The following is a 16,707-nucleotide window of genomic DNA, read 5'->3' as shown; positions in this document are numbered from 1 at the left end:
GAATTCCACTACAGAAAACATGGGAATCCATCAAACATGTCAGGATTGTGCAAAGCCTGTTGCCTCATTCTCACGATGGTAATATTCAACCTACAGTGTGAAATCAGTCCTAGAAAAAAAAAAGTTTAAGGAAACACATAATGCTGTCCAGAGTTGAAATTTTAAATGGAATATTTTAAAACGATAAAGGCATAAAGGGGAGAGAAAGACAGACAGAACAACCTTAATTCTTTTACTTTGCTTTTACCTGGTATTACGGTGTTTGAAGTGATGTCTGTTACGTTAGGGTATAGTTGGTATTATAAGTGGTGGTGATATCTCTTTGCTCACACACACACACAAATTCTCTGCCCCAGAGAAAATCTTATTAGACAAAACAGACAAAAGTGTTATCCTCCTCCTTTGGATATTATCCAGATGAGTCACTGAAGCCAGACAGACAGATTAAGCGACTTCCCCCAAGATCAGGAAATGTATCAAAGAGCCAGACATTGAATCCTCATCTCTCAATATTAGTATATGTGCTGCCGACTACATTAGCCACAAGACCATCTTTTCACATCTATTAGTTTCACATATTTATCAAGTGTGCCTATTGAGACCTGAATGAGCAGATCCAGCAGTTTAAAAAAAAAAAAAAGAAAGAAAGAAAAAAGCCCACAGATTAAAACAGGCCTAAATCTGACACAGTATAAACCATAAGGGGAAAAGAAAATATAGCTCCTCAAACCTCAACCAAATCGGGGTCTGTCAGATCAACTGGGGATGCGACCCCCAGAGTCAAGAGACTACACTGAGACTGTCCACCCACCGTCCTACAAAACTTCCAAGTACTGAACTGTCAGTGACAACACCCTGGTTGGAATCAGCTGTTTGGGTGGAGAAAGAGGACCAAGCTCATCTCCCAGGGCAGGTCCCATATCCATAACTCAAAACCAACATCTCTATTGTGATTGTGTTCTTTGAGTATATTTATTTATCTTAACAAAGAGAAGGTTCAGAGGTGACTTGATTACAGTCTGTAAGTATCTATGTGAGAAGCAAATATTTAATAATGGCCTCTTCAATGCAGCAGAGAAAGGTAGAACATGGTCCAGAGTTGATGGAAGTTGAAGGTAGACAAATTCAGATTGGAAAGAGGGTGTACATTTTCAACAATGAGGGTAATTAACCACTGGAACAATTTACCCAGGATGGATTCTGCATCAGTGACAATTTTTAAATCAAGATTGGTTGATTTCCTAAAAGATCTGCTCTGGGGATTATTTGGGTGAAGGTCTATGGCCTGTGTTACACAGGAGGTCATATACGATGATAACAATCATTGTCTCTTCTGGCCTTAAGAATTACAACTGGAAAGTCCCTGGAGCACAGGTATAAAATGTGGTTGCAGAGTAGGAAGCTATTTTTTCTTAATACCATACGCAACTCATTTTACTGTTTGATATTATATTGCCTGACTGCATGGAATTAAATTGAAGGAAGCTGATGGGGAAAAACAGGAAACTATAACAAGGTAGAACCAGAGCGAATACCACGGTTCCTTGAGAAACAATGGGGGAGTTATTAATTGGGAAATGCTCCAGCCAGCATAGCAAAACTTATTCTTCCCAGATCAGGGCCTAGGAACAAAGGAACACTAAACCGTTAAAAACCCTGCCTAGATAGGAGGGAGAGGGAGGTCAGCAAGCAGCAGCAGATGGAGGTGAATTTCTGAGAGGCACAGAGGATGCTGCAGGGACTGTCTCTCCCAGGACAGGAATAGGGATGACTGGGCTGAGTGGAACATACCCAAAACTTGCAAGGAAAGAATAAAATGTAGGTAAGACCTGATTTATATAGAGGCATTTTGTTGTTTTATCCCTTCTCTGCTTGTTATGGAGTCACGGGTGAATAAATATTTTGTTTTGAAGCAGCTGTTTCTGAGTTATTGTAAATCAGTTGCTGGTCACAGGTACCTGGAGGAAAATGGGTAACAGGTACCAAACAACTGGGCGTGTCTTCTTATTGTGGTTGGTAAACTAGAGGGCTGCAGCCTGGAGACCCAGTCTAAGAGTGCTAGGCCCTCATGATTACACGCAGAGTGGTGAAGGTGGCAAAACCTGTCACCAGAGAGGTGCACTCAAGAGGGACTAATTGGACAGGTTGTTCTGCAACCTTCACCTTGCTCCATGCAAGGAAAACTGTTAAGTGACCAGGAAGATGCTTTCCATGCACAAGCTGAAGTTTGAGTGGCCTTCAAGAGTAATCTCATCTAAAGTGCTTCAGTTCTGGTACTGGCATAAATAACCGCAATGGGAGATTTGGATGGAAAAGAAGGCAGGACTGGCGACACAGTCAGCATCAAAGAAGTTTCTTGACCATGAACTTAACGTATACCAGTACTTGACAACAACCACCTCAACCAATAGGGAACTGCGTATTTCCCAGCAAGATTTTACTAGACAAAAAGGGCAAATTGCAAATGGAAATTTTATTAAAGTTTTGCTGAAATATATTGATTTTTTTCCGTGATGCTTGGTAGGCTAGGACTCCCTGACGCCTTCCCATCCCCAGCTTAAGGCTTCCTAAGCCCTCCAGACACCCATGCCTGCCATTCCACAGAGAGACCTCCTGCAGGACAGGCACAAATCTTAAGGTTGCAGAGATGGGCTCGAGGGTTAAAGTCTCCATCAAACTTCCATCTCCTCTTTCTCTTTAATCAAGCACTATCATTCCAGAGGAAAACTCTGGCCTGTCAAGGCATGGCTCTATTCCCCTGCGTCTGCCCCACATAACTTCCCATAGGGATCATAAGTTAAAATACCATTAGGGTCAACTCCTCCCTTCATCTTTTGGCACTTACCCTTCATGCCCCAGTAAGAATGGGAGTTGTACTTGTGGATACTCCCTGAATCTGTTGGCCACAACATCAAGACTCAGGGCAAATCCTCAGCTGCTGTGAATTGGCATTGCTCTAACTGGAGCTAGGCCATTTTAACCAGCTGAGGATCTTGGCCTCAAGCTCAAAATTCAATCTCAAACCTCAACATCGTAGTACTTTAGTCTTATAGGCCAGCTCCTAGCTAGAAAACACATTACCAAACTGGATTCAAAACTAATACACTAGTTAAACTCCTTAGTAGGGATTTTAAGCTGCAGCGTGACAGGCGGCTATTCTGAAAAGCAAATACTGACTGAGAAGCATATGCAAGTTGTTTATCAGTTAGTGAATACTGTGAGGGCAAGGTGTTCTTGAATGAAATAGCGTAACAATGTGTCAGGTACACCAGATCAAAGGAAGCAGACAGGTGCACATTCAGAGGAATGAAAATGTAATGTCGGTCAATCATAATTCCGCCAGCGTCATTTAGTGACTGATGAATAGCAGCCTGGACTCAATATTTTTCTATGCACATATCTGAGCTGACCAGACACACACACTGAAATCATTCTACACTATGAACATAATGAAGCATGCTAATTTGATATAAACCATTACTAACTGGTTTACACTTCAGTGAATTGGGATTGCATTTTTCTAGCTGAAACCAGCTTCTCCAGTTCCTGGCCAGCATGTATATGAACCACCAGGGATTGACAGGCAGAATTTTAGGCATGTTAAAGAGAGGACGAGTCATGCAGAAGCTGGAAGAGAGGGTACCTCCTGCACTACACTAGCATGTCATCTCACAAGCAACACTACAGAGTGGCATTTGAATTAGCTCCCAGGTAGCTACATCCTGATGTCCTGGTCCTGGATGAAGTGGGGGAAGGAGTTGTGGGACTATCTGTCTGAAATAGTAAGGCAGAAAAATAATGGGAAAAAATGTGGAAAGATACTAAGGGCTACTGACTGTTTGCAATCTGTAACAGTGAGATATCAGTGGTAGCTGTTCATATGGACTCAGGAGAAAGCATTTAACCCTTGTTTTGATCTAAAACTCAAACTGAATGCATGTTAGTGCTATTTTTAAATACTTAACAGGATTGATAAATTCTAAAGTCTCTTTATTCCCCCTCCTAAATAGACTATGGGACATTTTCAACATAATGCCCAACACTGCATTCTCCTATTATTCTCCACTTCTTTTTCATACAACTTTAAGGGTTGGTTATTTATACAGCACCTTCGAGGGCATCAAGTTGTATTTACACAGCCCCAAAAAATGCAAACACATCTAGGCTGGAGAGTCCAGTTACCTGGGAATCAGTGGATGGAGACAGGAAATTTTAGCCATCAAAAGGGAAAGTTTTATGAACACCACCATACAGCACCTCAGTTTTTAAAGTTTAATTTCAATCTCCATATATGATAATCTCCACAATACTTTCATTTACCTCTGCTGGAAGGGGTGAAGGGCTGAGCTGACCCAAGTGGGATTTGACCACTATATCATCTGTGACTTACTGATGCTAGAGAGAGAGAGAGACTGATAGTACCCACGTAACGTACCTCAAACCTGAGAAGCAGATAATACTTGCGATTCCAGACTTGGGCTTCTCTTAAGCAGGGACTGTCAATGGACCAGAACTATGCCAGACTGTTCAGTGGTTTGGCCACGCCCATGACAGACCAGGTCACTGAATTCATTTTATTTGTCACCTCAACCAGTTTTCAGCTAAGGTCTTAGAGGTAAAAAAAATCTACTGAATTAGCAGCCTAGTTTGACGCTTATACTCCTTTCCTACATTACATTATGCCCAGCCTGCTTTTTACTGAGATTTATAAGCAGAGAGAAATTACATAGATTCTCTTTGTGGTATGCAGAGACTGCCTTTAGGCCTTGTGTTACTGCTTATGAAGCCACCTATTAAAATATTAAGTTTCAAAATTAGCTTCAATCCATGAGTCATATCCGAGTTTAGATTATATTTCATATCGTCGTAATGCAGCAAGAGAGACAGCCCCGCATTACTGAAATGAACGACTCCTTGGCCAACCCCCTGATTTCTCCTACTCCAAGTCTGTCTTTTGCTTGAGCAGCAGCTTTAAAGGGGTGATTTAAAATAATTAAATTACAATTATCAGTTACAACATGCAGAGTCCAGACAATAACAAAAAATCTTTTACAAAAAACAGCCCATTTTTATATAAAAACCAACTATGAAGACGTTCTCCATGTCCAGGACTTGCTGGCTATGACGATATTCCATTTACAGTTTTAATGTAACTCACTTTGTGGCAAAAAGACTAGGAATTACATAAAACAGTAGACAGAAAATGCAAGTCAGGTAACATTTACAAACAAGCATTTACCAAGAAAAAAAAAAAAAAAAAAACTTGAAATGAGGTGCAGGCCAAACCCTACTGCAGGGGAAATAGATGTAAAAATACTTAATGCAGGTCACTGCAGTTATTGGCATAAGGATATAAAGAGGGGGGAAAAAAAACAGACAACATCAACAACAACTAACACTACACTGGAAGGTTTAAATCTTAAGACGATCATGGCTGACATATCAATAAATATCAATTACCTTTTTCTTTCACCATGGCAAATGAGTCCTCTTTGTAGCAGAGACAGCAAGGATTAACTGAAGTAATTTACACACACACACTTTCTTTCCAGCAATGTTTGGCTGGAATAGGGGGAGGAGGGCAGCAGGCAGCTTATTCCAGAGGCTTTTCCTTGGTCAGATTTACCACAAAATCCGATAGTCTGATTGCTTGCCACTGTCTCTTCTTGTGCCTCCTATCTCCTCACTCTCCCCCTCTCTGTCCCTTTTCCTGTTACTAGTGTCAGTTCATTCTGTGCGTGTGGACTCTGCCCCTTGTGCTGAAACAACCTGCTGCAGCTGCTGCGTAACAAACACAAAATTCCACCGTCCCTAATCTCTAATCACTGACACCACCTTCCACTTCTCCTTGCCAAGCAGTATAGCATTGGCAACACAGTTATCCCCCAAGTGACAGAGAACAGATTGCAAGTGAGGAGCACTGAGGAATGCCTGAGGAACGGTTTAAATTGCAAAATTGATATTCATCAGCTTATTTTTCATTTGAACCAAACTGAGCCTGAGTAGAACCCAAGATGAATTCAGGATAAGTGCTTATTATTTAGATTATTTTAGTGTCCAGGAGCCCTAGTCATGGACCAGGACCTCACTGTGCTAGGTACTGTATAAACAGATTTTAGAAAGTCAAAGATCTTAAAATCCATATACAAGAACAGAGACAAACAGATGGACACCGACAGACAGGGAAGTACAAAGAAACAATAAAACAATATTGGTCAGCATGACAGGCGTGGTCTCAGTATACCAACAGCTTAACTGTTGGCAAGTTTTTGGTAGGCATCACAGCAAAGGAAGTTTTAAGCATAGTTTTCAAAGAGGATAATGCGTTCATTCTCTGAATTCTGGAGACCTCCTCCTAAGTGCATGAGGAAGCACAAAGGTGACTGGAAATTTAACAACTGGGTAACCGCAGCAGAGCTGACTTTCTTTGATAGAGCCCTGTTTACATCTTAAAACAGATATAAATGTTAATATCCAGAAAGCAAACAGGCTCTGTGACGTTCTCCTAATGTCTTTCTACCACAGCACACAATGAAATAGTTAAATGAGACTGTGCACATTGGGCATCTCTCAGAAGGATGCTATTAACAAACAAACAAACAAACAAACAAACCCTGAGGGTTTGCTCAGGAGGGCAACTAGGTTTGGGAGCAAAGGTCAAAAATATTCATTAATTGAAATTTCTTGGCGTGGGTATGGGTCACTCATCTGCTTTGGAGGTACAATATATATAAGCTCCAAACCCTCTTTTTTTTTTTTTTAAAAAGTGGGAATAAAAGAAAAAAAGAGGATTGTGAGTGCTCAAAAAACTGAAAAGACTGATGTCTTGAACAATGAGGCTACCGGTAAATTTCTCCAACACACACACACACCCCTACACCTCTGTCCATTCAATATAGCACTGCTGAGTCCTGACATGCAACTGCTCTGGTTTTCCAGTGTTCAGTCTCTGAAGCACCAGTCTCCCAGCACTAACTGAGCAGTGGTTTTAGGATGGCCATTAAGTTGATGTACTAAAGTAATAAAGCACTTACAGCGTTGCCAAGCCTGTTACAATTTCATAGAAATTCTGATATTTGTTGTTTTCCATTGAAGCCCCAGCTTCTGGAGTCATGTTATTAGGCTTAGGCATGTGAGAAGTTTAGACTTTATTTTAAAAAAAAAAAAAAAAAGTAAGTTTCCAGCCCTTGAGGTTTTGGAGAAAAGCTTGAAAGTGTCTGCTACTTTGTGTTTGTACATCTCCTAGAATAATGGGGCACCATTCTTGGCTGGTCCTTAATCATATTTATTATATAATGCCTAACAATTAACAAAAAACACAATGCCTAGTGGTTCAAAAACCAGAAAACAAATAAATATAAAATAAACTTTTTTAAAATCTCATTATTTTAAGCCAATCTTCCCCCTCCCCCCGAACCCCAGGGTGGTGGTGGGGAGGGAAGACCATGGATTTGTGAACAATTGTGATTGGCAATACTGTACTTATATACATTTTCCTTCTCCAAAGGGCTCTATTCATAATGCTTCGCAGTAATCTACAAAATCATTTTACAAACATTAACTAATCCTTACCATGCCCCTTTTGGGCAGGTACCTTTTCTCACCCATTATTTTACAAATGGGAGAGAAAGAGGAAGAAGAGGCTGAGCTCAAAGGGGAAGTCAATGGATGACCTGGGTTCACAACCTCCGGCATTCCTGGTTTCCAGTAACAAAGTCAGTTAAACCACACTTCCAGGTTCGCAGAGCTGAAATTGGATTGTAATTCAGTCCACAACAAGGGAATTCCTTCCCAAAAGCCTTTACTTCAGGAGAAAAATTAATTAATGTACAGAATCAATATGCAGGCACCCTTCCGACAGAGCGGCAGATGGATGATACATCTTGGAGAATCAGAACATAAAGCCGGTGATGGAAATATTTGCAGTAAATAAAATCTAAGTGTTTTGTATATATACCACCCGGTACAGAAAGAAATTAAATAAGCCAGCCTCTCTCAGCTCTGATGTGGTTCAACTAAGTTTTTATTTAAATAAAAAAAAACAAATGTGTAGGGAAACGCATGGGGAAAAATGCCTATTGCCAAATGCATCTAGGCTAGACTTCTATTGTTAGCTCCCTCCTATGCAGCAGGGACACAGCCCACGTAGTTTGGCATTCTTGCTTCTATGACTCAGTGTGTTACTAATAATAGCATTGGCGGCTCACTTGGTGAAGATGGGCTAAACCCCTTCAGCCCTACATATTGTGCGCCATGTCATATTTCTGACAGACAGCAATTAGGGCTGCAATTCAACCTAGCTTTGTTCTTAAAAAAGACACACCACACCATATTTTGTAAACAGCTAATCAGAGAGGGTCTTGAAAGCAGGGGTGCTGGAATAATTTTTATATGGGGGGTGTCGAGAACCACTGAACCAAATTGTTAACCCCGTATATAATGCAAACCACTTCAAGCACCTATGCTTGAAAGTGGCATATCTGACCTTCATTCATAAATACTAGCTCTGCAATGCTACATAATGCCAGAAGGCACAACACACATGGCTACGATTAACCCTTTGCTGTGATCTTTAGACACTCTCTGAAGGTTTGCATCAACAGTTATCATTCATTTTCCACTTTAGCAGCTGCTGACATGTCAGCTAACCGCTGGTATCTGGACTTTTTGTTCTCTGAGTCCATCACCCTCGTTTCTCACATGTGCTAGAGATTAGCACTGCTGTATTTCATCTCACTCATGGCTGCATGGAAGGATTTCCCCCACCCCCATCAGCCAGCCAGAGAAAACTGCAATGTTAGCCTTTAACATGCACCTAAAAATAGCTTTAAAACATACACTAGTAAATTACACTGGAGAGGTCAGGAGCCAAGTAATTTACTCCTGAGTGAAATAATATAATATCAGTCGCTGGTATTGTAAATAAAGTCAAATGCATTACACTTTTATGCATGAGTGGTTTTTGTTTTTAATCTCATTGTTTAAATTCTTAACTACAATGGGACCTCTGCCAACCTTTCAGAATCTATTCAAATACCTCACCAACTGGAGAACAAGGACAAGTAACTAGCAATTTGTAAGATGAATACTTTTTTTTTCATGTGCATTAAAAGTGTATTCTAAGTGAGAAAAAAAAAAACTCTGGAGACACATACACACAAATACAAAACATTCAGACAAAAATGTGATTTTTAAGTTACTGTTGTCCCTTTAAAAAGATATTTGTTGCAAGGAATCCAGACTCTTTGAATCCACTAATATACAAAGGACCATGCATTGACACAAAACAGTACATTCAAAAAGAAAAAAAAATTGGTTAACCAGGATCTTAAATTGTAATTCTCACTTGAAGAGTTGGCTTTCAAAGCCTTTATCTTGCTCTCATTCCCTACAGATGAGGCAATGGTTTATAAATACCAGTGCATGATTTTTCTATGATTTCCTCCAAAACTGACTTGTAGCGCTTGTCCACTGAATGAGGAGCCAGTAATCAGAAACTGGTGAGGGAGGAGAGGAAAAGAGACTATTTTGTTAAATACAGTAACATCCAAAAAACCTAACCTAATTGAACATGCATCTCCATTTGGTTCAAAGCCAGGCAGACACAGTTTTGACAACAAACCCTGCTGCAGATATCCACAGAGGAACCATTATATGGCACAAGTCAATTAAGAGCCAATACTTCTATGAACACTTGTCTTTGGCAAATGCCTCCTTTCGCCAAACACAAAATCCTCCATGCTCTTACATGGAAGGTGACCCACTGTGATATTGTCCTAGCTTAACTGTGCCTGCCAAGAGGGAAAAAAAATTAAGGTCAATGGGGGTATCATGAAACTGCTCCACAGCACTTGCAAGGGTCCAGTGCCATGAGAAGGCAGCACATCAGTCTCTAGTTTCAACATTCTTGAGCTTTGCTAACCAGCGTTTTCTGGCTCAAGTTCCTCATGAGCACACCCCACGCTGCCAGTTTACTCCTATCTAACCACATCTGCAACATAGAGGACTGAGTGTTGCTTGGCTGATACAAGCGCAATCTGGAGGGCTCACCACAGGCACAGACACTGGCACAATGGGAGTAAGTCCACTGACTTGAATAGAGAGAGTCAGTCATTGTAGACTTCAGGGGACTTTCTCCAGGCTTACCCCAGTGTAATGCAGAGTAGAATTTGGCCTTTTGCCTGATGGGAAGCCGCTATTTGATTAGCTGGCCTGTCACTTCTCAGGAAAGGCACAATTTATTTAGTCCACAGCTGAATAGACTAATGCAAAGTTTGCATCAGTCAGTAAATTGTCAGGGAATAGAGCCAATTTCTTCAGTCTTCCTAGTGCTTGCAAGTTCACAAGAGACATGGTTCCATTACAGCATTAACCTTTACTCAGTAAATACTTCAAAAAGACAGTTTTGCAATCTAGAGAGAATCTTAAGATCATCTAGCCTATTGCCCTATTGGGTTATGACTGATCTTTATTACATATTTCAACCGAGGTGACAAATTTTCATTGTTCTAAGTGATGAGGTTGCACCTCTTCCCTTGGGAGGTTAACAGGAATACCCACAAATGGCTGGATTTGACCCATCCTGCAGATGTGCCTCTGACATACTCTCTCTCCGTAACCAATATCTCCACCCCAAAACAAACAACCCACCCCATGTGCCTCTATTAAAAAAAAATCCACAAGTGATTTTAATATAGCATGATGGCTGATAAGTCGCCACCAAACACCACCACCACCACCCCCCAACCATGTGTAATGCAGTAACATCTACAGACTCCAAATGAGATCAGGGCCCTGTTGGGCTAGGAGCTGCAAACAGGCATACTCCACACAATACCTCCCCCAAAGACCTAACAGTCTAAATAGGCAAGACAAAGGGTGGAGGGGGAAACAAAGGCACAGAAGTGACATGACTTGCTCAAGGTCACACAGCATGTCAGTAGTAGAGCCAGGACTAGGGCCCATACCTCTGGCCTTCCAGTCCAATCCCCTATGCGCTAGGCCACACCATCTCTCAATGGAAAGAGAAATGTGTGCTTCCTGCAGCCATGCAACTTCGCCACAGTGCACATACACATCCCAGTCAAAACAAGTCTGATAAGCGTAGTTAAGTTTGAGCATATTACACACACACACACACTATGCAATATGACCCAGTCTTGCTGAAAGGTGACAATAGTATTTCAAGTGTTTAACAGGACAAGCTTAGTCCTATTTCAAGGACAAATCAGAACCTTGCTTTTAACTCCCTGTGGAACCATGAATGGCTCCATCCACAATATCAGTAACGTAAGAGTCAGAATCCTTCCAAGAACATAGTTTAAAAAAAAAAAAGCAACCTTCAAAAATCCAGGAAATTCACAATAAAGGTTAAATATATGGGGAAACCACCATTTGAAAGTACAGAAATTCAGAGTTAAGGAAGTCAGATTACCTTAGTTTTACCATCCCTACCCTCCCCCCATGCCCTCACCTCACAGGCACTGGGAGACAGCTCGGATTCCTGCCCCCACCCCAGGAAATTTAGGATGCTTTGAGCACCAACTGTCCCGTCCTTCTTCTATCTCAGAAGCAGGAGGCGGCTTGTCTAGCCCAGACTAGCTAAATGGGACCATCAGATACCTGACAAGACCAGCTAACTCTAGTCAGGGGGGTGATAACCAAGTTTAGGCTCTTCTGGACCTGCCACTCCTACTAAGGCTCTTATAAGCAGAAGGAGTGGCTGCCAGGGGCACCGAGAGACCCTACTAAGGTTTGTGGAGATAGAGGTGCTCCAATAAGCCTATTTATACTAGTAGGAGGTGGGGTAAGACTCAACGAATCTCAAGATCTGCTGCCTCCCTTACTCCCTTTCACCTGCTTGCCCTGCAATCTCTTCACCATACCAGACAAACAGTTTTGTCAGAGGATTTTCTCTCTCCACATCTTAATGCAGCTCTGAATTTAGGTTAAAAAACCCTATGATATCTGAACCTTTTTTGGCCAGCCCAGTGATCTTGATCTCATGCTGGAGACTGGGGTGTGATTGACAGTCCTATTACCTTCTAAGGGTAATTACTCCATAGTGTCATTTAGAAGTAACCCTATTTGATTAGGGAAAGGCATCCAGTTTCATCCAGTTCTCCTTGTTCAGAGGTGATGTGGATGGAAAACAGAGGGGGATACACAGGGCTCTGATGGGGACACAATGAACCTGGGCAGGTGAAGAAGAGCAGGAACAAAATGAATCTCAATCAGAAAGAAGATTTACAGAGAGCATCGTAATTTCCGATGGAATCCTGAAAGTTTAATGAGATATTTTAAAGGATCTGGCAATCTCCACAGTCCTTAGTAATACAATTAGACATCTGAGGAACAAAGAAAGGTAACTTGCCACATTTAAAAACATGCTTCACTTAGTAATAATGTACTTCATTCTACCTGCCCAGACCAACTATATTAGTCACAGATATTCCCATGGGAATATCACTGCAAACCCTTATCTTTAAACATGAGCTGTAACAGCCATGGACATTTACAATAAAACTCCTCTCTTGGGCTGAGGGGAAGAGGATGCTGAAGGGAGTTAACTCATCCAAAATAAAACAAGTTCCTGGTATGAACTGAAATGAAGGTGAACTGTCCAGGTCCTTCCAACAGCCTTTGTTTGGGAACCCGGGAAGGGAATCAAAACAGATATAACAAAGCCAATTCTAAAACAGCTGGCTCTTCCCTAGTACACATAACATTTAAATAAGATAGCTTCATTTAAAATTATATCTTTTTGGAGACAATGGTAATTTGAGTTCTGTTTCTGTATGTGTTTTTTAAAAGTTGTCAATAGATTCTCCTTAAAACTTACTACACTCATTTGGTCAAACATCATGGGCAAAATTCATACCTATTGCAACTCCACTGATGGCAATGGTTTAACAACAAGGCTGAATTTGGCCCCTCATCTATGCCTACAGGGGGCTTGAACAAAACCCCAGGTCTGCAACATCCCAGGTTGGATGGTACTCAAAATCTAGATATGGATCCAAATGACCACATCACCAGGTATGATTGAGTTGAATGGAGTGATTTGAAATGCAGAGACCTAAGAGATGAAAGGTGCAGCAGTCAAAGACACATAGAATTAAGTACTAGCAAGAGGTGAGGATGAAAACATGGATTTTAATGGTGTAGATGAAACAGGGACAGCTCTTCTACTTAGGTACTTATATGGCTCACTTCACCATAGTATCTGGGTATCTGAATCTGTGGATTTTCATAACAGGTAGAGGAGGATTATCCCCATTTCACAAGTGGAAGTACAGTGTAGATTGAGTGACTTAGCCAAGGTTATCACAGAAGCCTGTGGCAGAGCTAGAACTGAACCCAAGTCTTGAGTCTCTGTCCTGTGGCCTAACCACCAGATCATCCCAGCAAAGATCTGAGGATTGACACAGAAAGATCAGAGGCAGCACTAGTTACTTATACAACACTGTAGATGTACACGGTGCTGTACAATGGATAAGCTGAAAAAAGACCCTGCTCAGAGAAGCTCACAGACTGAACACATGAGACGGGGCAATACAGTATGAGAATGCAGAGCAGAGAAGGGTGTGGTATTAATGCCTGGAAACAGAAAGAGTCTGGCCTCTGCTCCCTTATCCCTTCACTCCCAAGGATCAGGAGGCAGCAAGGCAGGTGGGGAGGAGTTGGTCCTTGCTCCCCTCTTCCCTGTCTCCAAGGACAGAAAGTAGGGGGCTGTTTTCTCCAGGTCCCTTCTTCCCCTGACTCTACACTGCAGCTGGCCAGAGAACAGTAGAACATAATGGAAGTTACCTTTTACTAGATGAAGTATCAACAGTCCTGAATGGAGAAAGGCAAGGCTGAAGCACCAGGAACTCTTCAGCCAGGCACCAGTTTCTCCCTGCTTCTACATCAGAATCCCCTGCGTAGTGAGCTTCACTTCCCCCACCAGCAAGGAGGTAGAGCTCTGGGGGTGTTGAGCACATCCAAGCCAGGAAGGTCACGAGGATGGAGCTCTCCCTTGGCTTTCAGCAGAGAAGGGGGAAGCTACACCTAACTCTGCTCCCTCTTATTTTAACCCATGCCCAGGAAGGTCTGATGGGGGAAGTGAGGAACAGAGGAGGGGGAAGTTGCATTCAGAAGCAAAACAAAAGCACAAGTCCTTGAAAATGGTAGTGAGGGTAGGGGTGGCACCTTAGATTCTTTCCAGCCCGTGCTGCCTGCACTCATCAGCATTATGGAGTTAAAGCACAACCAGGATCTTCATTTACGTCCACCACAATAATATTCACGTCACCTACATACTTATAGCTGCAGAGGAGGTAATTATTTGTATTATTATTTCTCTCTACTTAAAGCTGATTTGGCTAATCTTGCTCATCAGCATCTAGTAATAGAAGGAACAGCCATGCTGCTGCTCTCAGTTATTAGATAAAACAGCCCAAGAAAGAATTTAGATGGAGATGTGGAGGAGAACCATGCAGTGCTACTGTGGATTAAAGTTAAATCAAAGTGTTACTAAACAAAATAGTCTGAATTGAACCCTTACGCAAATGCAGGAATCCAGGAGGGTTAAAGACAGGTGAGAAAGGTTTGGATACAAAAATGCAGTGTAAACAGTGTTGAAGTTGTATCAAAATATACTGCACCTAATAGAAAATGAAGAATTGGTTCCAGGAAACAGCCACAGGAGCTCTAAAGGTTTGTTACACAACCAATTTATTCTTAATACGTCAGTGCACATTTACAGAAGTCTCACTGCAGTGGTTTTCAGATCCAGGATTCTAACATACACTTGGAGTCAGATCCTCAATTTGCATTCGGGCAACACACAAGCCTGTTTTGAAACTGAGTGTGTTCTCACAGGCCCAGGCCAGATTTTTCCCCAGTGTAATACTGCTGAGGTCACCCGAGTTATACCAAAGACGACCTCTGCCCTCTGATTTAATCCGGCCGTGACTTAACAAAAGTGTTGTTCTTAAAAAAAAAAAAAAAAATCAGGGCTGCAGTTTAAAAAAAAAAACCTCACAGGAAAAATGATGAAATAAATACACCTTTGAATCACAGTCACCTTTGAAATCTAAATAGCAACAGCATTAAACTTTCAACTATTATCAAGCCAAAGGACCGTTTGTAGACAAAACAGTTTCCCTATTAGAAAGGGAGAGTACTTTCTACCAATAAGTATTGCTTGCGTGCAAGTCCTAGCTACCTAAAAGGTGAGGGCAATATTGAGGCATTCTGCGTAGGGTTGGGAGGTTGTTTTCATTAGAAGATGCAGAATTGTAAGTGTTAATATAGGGGCTTCACCATGCATGGCCTTTCGTTCTGAAGCACTATTCTGACTGTGCAACAGCACTGTAAGGGACCCAGCAATCAGTTTCCAGAGATGCTGAGAGGTAGGGGGAGAAGACCAAGAAAGAGAAAAGTTGGGGTGCCTTGTACATCTTCTTTCCAGAGAGTGAGAGTAACCTCTGTGGCTCGCTCAGCCTAGGTCCACACAAGGTACAAGAGTCTTCACAAAAATACTGCACATCAATCTAGGAAAAATAGGGAAGAGTATTGTATCCACTTGAACATTAGAGAGGAATTGTAGGATGAAAGAATACAATTCCCTAAACTGGAATTGGGTCAGGTCACCCCCCTACACACACACCCCTCTTGCTAAAAGCAAGCAGGACTTCTGTTTTCCATCTGATCTAAAAGTCTCCAACAGCACTGCACCCCATAGCATCACTTCTTCAATACTGGCACAGAGGGAAGGCGCCATCTACTGAACGAACAAAACTAGCCGACTTTACTTTTCCTGTCTTCTGTCCCAGCACAGACCAGGCTCAGTCCTGCTTAGCTTTGTGAAACCTGAGAAGTAGGGTGACCAGACAGCAAGTGTAAAAAATTGGGACGGGGCAGGGGTAATAGGTGCCTATATAAGAAAAAGCCCCCAAAATCAGGACTGTCCCTATAAAATCAGGACATCTGGTCACCCTATTGATAAGTGCTATGGCTTCAGGTCATGGGAAGAACATGCACCTATCTCTGATGAAAAGCTCCAATAGTCTGTACATCTCTAGAACAAGGCTGAGCAGTCAGGACAAAACAATCCAGTAGAGACTCGAGCATTTCTTCTGTCTTCCTTCCTCCTTTCTGATCACTGGAGCTGCTGCTATCAGAGGCTATGGTCTTCCACGGGATTTTTGAGCTTCTCAGACACAAGCCTGGGAGTAAAGGGACACAAAACCAATCCCATCATTTGTCTGTCAAGTCTCTGCTGGGGACAAATAACAAGGAGATCACATCCCCCAGTTTGCTTGCTATGGCACAGCAAGAAAAATCTATTTGCGAGGAAAGCAAATAAAGGTAGGCACAGATTCAAATCTGATGTTCTGTTCTGACTACAGGAGGCCAGTTATTCTCAAGGATAGTCTCTTATACTCCACCCAACCTCACTCAGTGATTACCCTTTCAGATCCCCTCAGCCTCCCTACAGAACAGATCCTCTCTGATCCCCTCATTTTACTCTAATCTTTTCTTGGATCCCTTCAATCCCTATCCACTGCTACTCTTCCTCCCCACTCCACCTCATTGTCATTTTCCTCATTGCCCTACTTACTGTTCGTCTTCTTTGTAAGCTTCTCCGCACCACTCCAATCCTCTCAGCTCCCTACTGTGCTATTTTCAGCCTCCTGGGATTCCTCCCTTCTGATCCTCCTG

At 42.0% G+C, this 16,707-nt stretch overlaps 1 protein-coding gene across 8 annotated transcripts in view; it reads right to left on the bottom strand.

Annotated features, from left to right (window-relative positions):
• The window catches only part of ABLIM1 (actin binding LIM protein 1), a 317,067-nt gene that overhangs the window by 188,765 nt on the left and 111,595 nt on the right, over positions 1 to 16,707 (bottom strand). The window contains exon 1 of one of the 8 annotated variants that reach the window (XM_050958981.1): positions 5,461 to 5,579. The exons of the other annotated variants lie outside the window; for them this stretch is intronic. Within the exon in view, the coding sequence (XP_050814938.1) occupies positions 5,461 to 5,476 (16 nt within the window). The 5' untranslated portion in view covers positions 5,477 to 5,579. Of the gene's footprint in view, positions 1 to 5,460; positions 5,580 to 16,707 lie in introns of those variants that run through there. 8 annotated transcript variants of the gene reach the window in all.

Source organism: Gopherus flavomarginatus, chromosome 6, assembly GCF_025201925.1.
Source record: "Gopherus flavomarginatus isolate rGopFla2 chromosome 6, rGopFla2.mat.asm, whole genome shotgun sequence".
Lineage (NCBI taxonomy): Eukaryota > Metazoa > Chordata > Testudines > Testudinidae > Gopherus > Gopherus flavomarginatus.
The sequence above is the reverse complement of the archived record's forward strand: the minus strand, read 5'-3'. Positions and strand labels throughout refer to the sequence as shown.